This window comes from Pleuronectes platessa, chromosome 13 (genome assembly GCF_947347685.1).
Source record: "Pleuronectes platessa chromosome 13, fPlePla1.1, whole genome shotgun sequence".
In the NCBI taxonomy this organism is placed as follows: Eukaryota; Metazoa; Chordata; class Actinopteri; order Pleuronectiformes; family Pleuronectidae; genus Pleuronectes; species Pleuronectes platessa.
Genome location: NC_070638.1, coordinates 23,864,359 through 23,874,222, shown reverse-complemented (window position 1 = coordinate 23,874,222; position 9,864 = coordinate 23,864,359). Strand labels below are relative to the sequence as shown.

At 40.7% G+C, this 9,864-nt stretch overlaps 1 protein-coding gene across 1 annotated transcript; it reads left to right on the top strand.

Annotated features, from left to right (window-relative positions):
- The first annotated feature begins 103 nt into the window (after positions 1–103).
- Positions 104–9,058, top strand: rnf2 (ring finger protein 2). Its single transcript, XM_053437702.1, has 9 exons — positions 104–247; positions 2,507–2,603; positions 3,105–3,265; positions 4,238–4,320; positions 4,458–4,590; positions 4,679–4,778; positions 5,069–5,241; positions 5,561–5,750; positions 7,222–9,058. Exons 2-9 carry the CDS (start codon positions 2,517–2,519, stop codon positions 7,321–7,323), a joined length of 1,029 nt encoding a protein of 342 aa, XP_053293677.1. The 5' UTR covers positions 104–247; positions 2,507–2,516; the 3' UTR covers positions 7,324–9,058.
- The last annotated feature ends 806 nt before the right edge of the window (positions 9,059–9,864 follow it).

Here is a 9,864-nt window from a genome sequence, read left to right as displayed (position 1 = left end):
CCTGCTGTGAGGAAGTGATGTATCTGTGGGTCAACGTGAATGTTTCTTACGGGTCATTTTGGGGGATGGAAGACTGTTCTGTGACAATTCACGTTCTCAATCTACCCCGCGCATCCTTTTCTGGGACCCCCGCCCCCCTCTGGCAAAGCGCCTCGATTTCCCAGACGGCATCGCTTCTCGTACATTCCGCCATATTGCCATCGCCTAAACGCGCTGGCTGGATCGGCTTCTATCCATAACTGAAAATGTAAGTACTCAAACAGTAATATCTGGAAACATTGGGGGGTATTGGGCCGCCGAGTGTATATTTGTGTCCCACTGCCAGGGGCTCGACTGTTTAGATGTCGGTAACAATGTAGGAGAAGCCCTCAGCTCACCTCAGCACACTGGTGCGACGGCTCTTTTCTCTGTTGTTGTTTTTCCCTCTGTCACAGCGACAAATTACATTCACGACCCCCTCGCAATATTTGTGGGATTAGCCCTTTGTACCATTGTGGTAACATTTTAAATAGATACAATGGTTCTGTTTCACATTTCTACACGTTATTGGCCGTCTGTATTGTTTCATACAGGCTACGTTTACGCGTATTTCGCCTCTATGTTTGGCGTTCGAAGAACAGCTACCCTGTGTTCTAGCTAGCTAGCACTAGCCGAGCCCCATAGTTTCTACCTGGAATCTGTGCGTGGGGTCCGACTATTATCTGCAGTAGCTAGTAACGATACGTTGGAGTGAATCAAGCATCAGTTTATCCTCCTGTCCTGTGGTGGAAAGCAAAGATTAAAATAAGAGAACAACGAGAGATAACGTGTACTAATCCCAGGCAGTGGTTTAAGAAATGGATGCTTTCCTTCAAGTAAAAACATCGTGTGGTTAAAATGCTGTTTGTTATCATGGGATTTCTTTACATTTAAAGCTTATGTCAAAGCATACAGGGTTTGCATTGAGCAACCTAGTGTGTTTCATCTGGACGACTGTCCCCTCTTTTCTGTCACGTGTGTGTCAATATGCCAATGGAAACGCAGCAATCCGAGAGTAGACATGAGACAGTGTCACTCAGTTTTCTTCTGCTCATTATATATTATTAAGAAGCATTGTGGCCCATTCAGGCCCAGTGTATGGCTTACTTCTGCTTGACTGGAAGCTATTTGAATCAAAGCTGTACTCAGGTGTATTGAAGAGCTCTGAAATGTCAGTTGAAATGAACTGAATTCTCTTTGCATAATGGCAAGTTATGTTATTCCTTATGGCCTATACGCTCTTTTATTGCTCTTCCAAGGTGACAGGTACTCGCTAAAACCCAGACTTAATCCTGGGGAATAATATAGATATCATTTCACTGTCGCATAGATTATGCACTAAGGAACCTTTTTTAAGATATCCGTTTCTAATTTGACACTTGCCAATCACTTTCACACCCGTGACCCATTATGTCACGAACAAAGAATAAGGAAATCTTCTTTTTAATGCCTGTCAAATTTGGTCATTTCTAAACATTTAATTACTTTTGGAAATCATCTTAATCAGCTATGCTCCAGGGGTACACCAAAGGGCATAGATGAATGCATACTACAATATAGAGCAATTAACATACATTTAATAGGAACCTCACAACCTTTTTAGTCACGGTCCAAATAGGAAAACAGCTTAAATGTTTGGGAGATTAACATTTACTTGTATGTTTACTTTATTCAAATGAAAAAAAGAATATATACGGCTCAAAACTAGGTATATTTAAATGTATCTGAATAGTGGCTCTCCTCTAAAACTGTGTATTAGAATCAATAGATGCTAATAAACAGCTGTGTAAAAGAACAGTGGACTGAGTCAAATATTAAAAAGTGTGTATACAATTAATATTGAAATCTGGATGAGGTTATCAAAATGGCTGTAACCAGCATGAAACAGTAAGAAGTGGTGTTTTGAGTCTACAGCTGTTACCTGTTATTTTTTAATACCCAAATATGTTGAATGACAACAATTGTTGCAAACCCACTGACACAGAAATTAAGCCCTAAGTTATTTTATAAGTAAATAAATCCTTTTGGTTCTCCATCATCAGCTGTAGAAATGGACTGAATGGTTCATTTTGTTTTTCATTAAAGATATGTTTGGTCCGTTGTTATGCAAGCTGCAAATTTATTTTCCTAAGCTTCTTGGTTTATGAAACGTACAAGAGATAAATCACAAACAGGACAACAATTCACATGGGTCTTTCCAAGGGGATAGTCATCATCTGTGTTTCATACTGTATAGTTTTGTACAAAGCATTTTATTTGGAGTCAGTCATCCAGTAAGTGCAGGGTTCAATCCCTCCAGTCCATACGCTGCCGTGACTATGATGTATATTATACCCCACAGTGTGTGAATGAGAGGGTTTCTTCTGCTAAGCTAGAAAAAGATTTCTATGTGCAGGTCATTTATCATTTATCTGCAGCCAAATGTGCAATCTTTAATTTTATCCAGAAAACCTAAAAAGAAAAGAAAATGTGTTTTTGTATGTTTCAGTTGTGCAGTGATGACTCAGACGGTTCAGACCAACGGGGTTCAACCCCTCAGTAAGACCTGGGAACTGAGTCTGTATGAGCTACAGAGAACTCCACAGGTTAACTCTTCATTCCCTTTCAATCTATACACATTGTTGACGTGTTTGTCTGTGGCTTAACAGATTTAATCAGCCACACAGGTTTGTGTTTCTGTTGTAGTGCTCTTGCATCATTTCTAAACTTGACCTCTATTGTCACATTGAGACCACGTTTTTATGCCATCATCAAGTTTGGCAGACATGTAAATATGTGAGATGGAATGTTTAATGTGTGTCGCTCAGAGAGATTTATTACAAACACCCACTATACAAGGGACATTATCAGGAACACTTGATCAGTTCAAATTAGTTTATGGTATAATTGTCCCTGTACACAGTTACGTGCTTCTGAAAGTAAAACAGTGAATTATTTAAAATGACAACTTTTCAGCTGTTGTGGCTCTTTGGGTGACAAAAATATCAATCAAACCTGTGACCTGCATTAGTTGTGTGTGTAATATTTCCAAAATAATGTATCTGAGTGTACTAACCTACATGATGATCTGTTTCTCACGGACACAGGAAGCTATAACAGATGGACTGGAGATAGCCGTGTCGCCCAGGTCCTTGCACAGTGAACTAATGTGTCCTATCTGTCTGGACATGCTGAAGAACACAATGACAACTAAAGAATGTCTGCACCGCTTCTGCGCTGATTGTATCATCACAGCTTTGAGATCTGGGTGAGTTTGTACCTCACAGTAGAAACCAGTAGAGAACCTTCTTCCCTTTGTTTAATTACTCAATCAATCAAAATCAATCCTATCACCATCTCATCACATGTGGTGGTCGATAGTGATAATATGATGCCTATGTTGATACATCATGTTCAATTATAACCTATTCTCAAGGTAGATTTATATAGTTTCTTGTATATTATAAAACGGTACTGACCAGCACACGTGCTGTTGATCGCTTTTATAGTTCCTTTATGATCTATTCTGCCCTAAAAGGTCCCTTCATAAATGACCGGTTGTGGTCAGTCACTAGTGGCTCTTAATTTACATATGTAGGACTGTGATACAAGTGCACGCAACTAGTGAACTTGGAGATATTATTGAGTTTATATTGTTACTTTGTCGCTCTAGAAATTGTTTAATTATATTTAAACATAAAATATATTTATATATATATATATAAATATCAGTAAATTATCTGATAGATGAATTACTGGTATAAGTTGTAGCATTAATAAAATGTAGCCCCATTCATCCCTAATCTGTCACTCTTGTAAATGAGAAATTGAAGGCAGAGAGAACAATTCAGGCAGCAAAGTCTCATTTTAGGCTGGTGCTGATCATCTCTCTCGATCGAATGGCAGGTCATATCGGTATAAGTCATTTTTTCCCTGTGTCCAATTCTCACGGTATGTTTAATGTTTAAAAAAGAGATTCATCAAGTGTTTTTAATAACTGTACACAAAAGTGTTCATCTGTTCCCCTATTTTTCCGAAGTTTAAAGCAAACCACTCCAATCCAAACCACTGCTGACAGGGGCTTGTTTATCTGTGAGCTAGCCAAAGCAATGCCCTCGTCCTGGCCTTCTCTGTTTGGTTAGAAGGGGTAGACTCCCTCCCTGCACCATTGTCAAGCTGTTCACTGAGTCTGGTTCTCACAAGCCTTTGATAGCCCCTCCTTTCCTCCTTATCTTTGCAGTAATAAAGAGTGTCCTACCTGTCGTAAGAAGCTGGTGTCTAAGAGGTCGCTGCGACCAGACCCGAATTTTGATGCTCTGATTAGTAAGTAACGACAAAGGAGGGATAATCAATACAAAAAAAAAATCTATTCCAACTGAATATTGACACAGTTCAGTAAGTCAAAATATGGTGTAAAGATATTGTAGACTTACGTTTTACACTCATACTTCCCATTTTAGGTAAGATTTATCCCAGCCGTGACGAGTACGAGGCCCACCAGGAGAGAGTATTGGCCCGCATTAGCAAACACAATAACCAGCAAGCCTTGTCCCACAGCATAGAGGAGGGGCTGAAGATACAGGCTATGACCAGGTAAACACATCAGTTTCAACACAAAAGCACACAGTGATGCAGATTCACAAACAATTAGTCTAATAAGTTGAGTTTTTGTTTTTCCCAGACTGCAGCGTGGTAAGAGACACACAGTGGAGAATGGAAGCGGAGCAGAAGACAATGGAGACTCCTCCCACTGTAGCAACGCCTCTGTCCACAGCAACCAGGTATGTACTTATATGCATAACATATTATTATACTTAAAACCTGTACAGGTGACTTAGCAGTAACTGACAATAATGTTAAACAACACGTCTGCTCAATTTGATTCAAAGAAAGTGCCAGACCTAAAAAACACAGCTAAGAATCATCAGTAATGATGTGACCATTTGAAAGAATTGTAGTTATTGCTTGGATTGCAGACACACAGGGACAACTTTGACTTCCAACACAACACATGTCTTCCTGGTGTTTGTGGTCTTCATACAAACAGTGACTTTACAATCTGTTTTCCCAGGAGGCAGGTCCGAGCATCAAACGCACCAAGACGAGCGATGACAGCGGTTTGGACATGGACAATGCTGCTGAGAATGGGGGCGGGGACTCTGTGATCGATGGCGGTGCAAGTGAAATAGAACTGGTGTTTAGGCCACATCCCACCTTGATGGACAAGGATGACAGTCACAACAGGTATTCATAGTGTAACACAAATATTTGTTCCCCTGCACACGCGTTTTACCTCCGCTGCTACAACTCCATCCTAGGGGAAACACTGACCATACACCCACCTGTTTTTATTAGGATTATACGCTTTAGTAATGGTCAAATACAGCCAAACCTTACAGTGTTACTAACAATGTTACCTGTAGCTTTCAACAACATTACCTCTGGGTTTTTGGGAGCATTGTCCATATAAGACAAATTAAATCAGTCTCGAACAGTCTGTTGTGTTCCTGGTTGTACCTGTTTGATTACAAATGCATATTTGAACGTGTGTGTGTGTCTGCAGTGTGGAGTTTGTCCCTCGCTACATTAAGACGTCCGGTAATGCAACAGTGGATCACCTTTCTAAATACCTGGCTGTCCGATTGGCTCTGGAGGAACTGAGAAGAAACGCTGAGGCCAGTCCGGTCAATGTGGAGGCGGCTTCAGAGAAACAGTACACCATCTACATCCCCACTGCTGGAAACCAGTTCACTGTGAGTACACACCCACAAAGACACGCATTAACACACCCATGCACTACCGATCTAACAATTTTCGAATTTTGTCAGTTTGTTTGACTGTACATGAATGCCCTATTCCTATATATCTTCCAATAGGAATTCTTAACAGAAGATATTTGACATTTGTAAGTGTTGACATGTTAAAATAGAATGAGAGAAAACTGATTTCATTTAGCTGCTTCCTTTCCAGTGTCTTGGTTGTGTCCATGGTGGATCCCTGTCACACTTACGTGGTTGAATGCGGAGAAAAATAATAATAATAATAATAATTACAATTTTGTTAAAATGTGTTCCTTGTAGCGAATACATTTTTCATACACAGAAGTACAGAGACTGTATCATACAGAGAACACCCCTATGCAAGTATTTCACTACTCTACACGAGTGAAAATATGAACGTGCAAATATGAGAAATTGTTTGCACCATTGCGACTGAGTTCCTTGAGAGGTCGGCTCTAAACTGGTTCTTAATTTGAAAGCACCTGGGCAATTAATGGCTACCTGAAGATGCCAGTGAGGGAGCAGCCTATCCGCTGTGTGTGTCACAGTGTGACTGTGGGTGGAGCAGCAGGGCTGCAGGGTAGACAGAGAAACCGGCAGACCTCTTATTCAAGCTGGCCCAAATTCAAATTTTAGCAGAGGTCAGTTAACATTGCATTCTTTAACTTTAATTGGTTAAAGTAAAAGTTACACCAGCCATGGAAAAGCTATGTTTTTAACTCCTCTGCCTACACACCGTCTTAGTAGTGCTAATGGCAACTGCTTGAGTGTGTTTCTTACATATGTTCAAGTTCTTGTGGAATTACGAGGAGATGAAAAAGAGGCAGAGGCTGCTCTCAGGATAACTTACAGTCTTTGCCTCCAACGATATAATGTTTGAACAGCAATCATTTTCATATTGCAGATAGTAATGCCATACTGACATTAGAGAGGAAAGAAAATCCACAATCTGTCTTTCTTTCATTTTCTCCAACAGACTGATAGCTATGCACTTTACTCAAACAAGTTATTGAGGACATTGGCCGAATTGACAACACAACGTTGTTAGACGCATGTCTGTCTATGAAGCAGTCTATGTCATATAAATCTCTTTAGTCTGCTCCCTTAATTGCAATATGCAACAAAACAATCAGAATCAAATGTGTAACAAAGACATGAACCTCGGCTTGGCCCACAGTCTGGGCGTTAAGTTTCAAAATCTTGAAGAGCAGACATAGTAATTTATTTCAAGCCACTATTTCAGCAGAGAAATGTTGGTGGCAGTCGGAGGTAACTTTGCAGACTAATTGCATTCGATGAATTTGTAATGTAGTGGAGAGCAGCCTGGTTAGTTGTGCAGGAAAAGCAGCTGTGTTAATAAAGATGCGGACTGGAGGTGAAGCGAGACATGAGGCTCAGAGAAGGAAACCTGCCAGATGCTTGAACTCTTTCTCTCTGTTCGCAGGTCCTGAACGGTTCCTTCTCTCTGGAGCTGGTCAGCGAAAAGTACTGGAAGGTGAACAAACCCATGGAGCTCTACTTTGCCCCTACTAAAGAACACAAGTAGACACATAATAACACACACCTGCATACACACACAACCACATACACACTCACCAGTTGGAAGTAAACAGACGGACTTGGCTACAAGTGCGCACACAGAAATAAGAGAGGTGTGTGTGTCTGAAGGAGATTAGGGGGGTTGGTGAAACCCCTGAACGGACTCTTGTAAAAAGAAAAAAAACCTCGTTTTATATTCTCTGTATCTTTGTGTGTCTCTTTCTATCCTTCTCAGTAGAAGGTAACAGATCAGTGCAGCAGCTTGCAGATAAATCACAGATAAAGCTCTGCTGCTAACAGTGACTATAGATTCTCTCCAGCTCAGAATACCAGGCTCCATTCAAAGTCTCAGCTACCAATTTGCTGTTTTCCAACTAAAGAAATTGTAATATTCCATATTTGTTTTCAGCAGGGCCCCTTTTATACTGTTTGATGTTGGTTTGTCAGCCAGAGGCTAAAAGGATTGTGATGAAACGTAGTCTTAGATCTCATTTTGAATTATAGCCACCAACAGGTCAGTCAGAGCTTTAGAGGCTGAGTTCGGAAATGCTGCTCTTAGATTTAAGATCACATTGCACATTGTTAAAGTCTGACTTGTGCTACAGCAAAATAACCAATCAGAAGATAAAGTCGTATGACTCACAGGCTGGTACAACATTGTAATTACCCCTACATACTGTATGTACATGTGCGCTTTTCAACTGTACGTGTCCATGATAGAAGAATCTGACATGCACGGAAGCAAAATCAGGCCATAATAATCAGAATTTCATAGTGAATTGAACCTACTGAATACTCAATGTTGAAAGTTAGGAAACCACTGAATGTGAAACATTGAGATATTTCACTTTGAAAACCACCAGTCTGAATTTATGTGGTGACATTTCAGATTAGTGTCTTTGCAGATGGGATTTTTTTTAATCTAAAATGACAAATAGATTTGAAATTACACAGCTGAAATTACTGCTTGACATTTTCTAGGAGGAAATTTCATTTCCATAAATTCAGACATATTTCAATCTTCAACATTAAGTAATCAGTGGTGGTTAAAGGTGCCTGTTGGTGTTTAGACCTGCACTGTGGAGCTGTATTTCTATAACTGGATTCCTGTTCTGTTGATCTTGAGCACATACTCGCACACAGGTGGTGCAATGCACAGTCCAGCCTCTCAATCAGGTGGTGGTAATGTGCCAGTTACCGCAGCAAACGGACCATTTGTCCAGTGAAGTGTCGATGACCGACTGTCTCAAAATGTCAATCTCCATATGTAGGCTACGTTGCGTCTCCCTGGTCTTCTGTCTACTTCCTGAGTGCGGCTTTCAATTATTTGATTTGTGATGTGTATAAACCACTTTTCTAGTGTAACCAGGCCTCAAGTTCTCAGTTGCTCATAAAAGTCATATAATTATTTTTGACATTTCTTAGTTTGCATAGTTATGCCTCTGAATAAATGCCAGATTTTCTCAGAGCCATCTGGCCCAGTGACGTACTGTTATCACACAGTGTAAAGGGACGAGAAGGCACCTGTTTATCTGTTTGAATGCTAGATGGTAAAATGTGAGTTTACACTGAGGAATCCAGGTCAATCTACAGCATTCAATGATGTGAAGCTACACAGCTTGAAGAAGGCAGATAGGTTTTTTTGTTTGATTTTGTTTCTGATACTGTTGCAGGTGTTCTCTGGAGATCTTTTTTTGAACATGTCTGTCGTCTTTCAATAAAACCAGAGAATGGTGACAGTTTGAATGGCTCCAGTCTGTTTTCCTGCTGTCTGGAAACTGAATCACTATAGCAGGACACAGGACAGAGCGAGTATCTAATGAATGCAGCTACCAGTACTAACGCATGATAACAAACCAGGTGCACCACCAGCATGGTGCGTGAAGACTGGTTCAGGAGTAAAGTGAAACTCTGAACTGTGACTGTGAGGTACAATCTGGCAGCTGTTGTCTTGATCTGTTGCCTGTAGGAAAAATACTGTCTTCTAATATCTGTGGCTGCTCTCTATGGCTCGTCCTTTTTATAAATGTCTTTTGTAACATGGAAAGAATGGTGTTTTGTGTGTGTGTGTGTGTGTGGAGCAGAGTGGGGTGGGAGGGTATTTTGGCAGCACCGTGGACAGTCAGACCATTACAGTATTCCCCATCCCACCTACCTTCTGATCAATCCCACCTACCTTCTGATCAATCCCACTTCACTTGCTGACTCAGCAGTGTAACATGACTGCCAGCGTTAGGAGGGTTATTTTCTCATTAGCACTCCTTGAAGGCAAAACATGACTTCACAGAACGCGTAAGAGTACAGTTCCTTATTGTTTCATACATATGGTGGTGTTTCGGTGAGATGCTTTGATTGAAGTTGTTATGGGTGTCTGTCGCTAAGGAAGGGGTCTGAATGTCCCAAAGGGATGAGAAGCCCAGTTTGTGCCATAAATGTGTCCATGATAGAACACCTTTTATTCTGCAACTGATTTGGTACCTGATAGGACAAACCACAACCATCCCACTTAACCCTTTACAGGTGTATTGGTGCAGCACCATGTAAAGAT

Bases quoted from the DNA above. Each gene is read 5' to 3' on its own strand.
- rnf2 (XM_053437702.1), top strand. From the start codon at position 2,517: ATGACTCAGACGGTTCAGACCAACGGGGTTCAACCCCTCAGTAAGACC. The intron at 3,266-4,237 runs GTGAGTTTGTAC...TTATCTTTGCAG, and splicing joins ATCACAGCTTTGAGATCTGG to TAATAAAGAGTGTCCTACCT. The intron at 5,751-7,221 runs GTGAGTACACAC...CTCTGTTCGCAG, and splicing joins CTGCTGGAAACCAGTTCACT to GTCCTGAACGGTTCCTTCTC.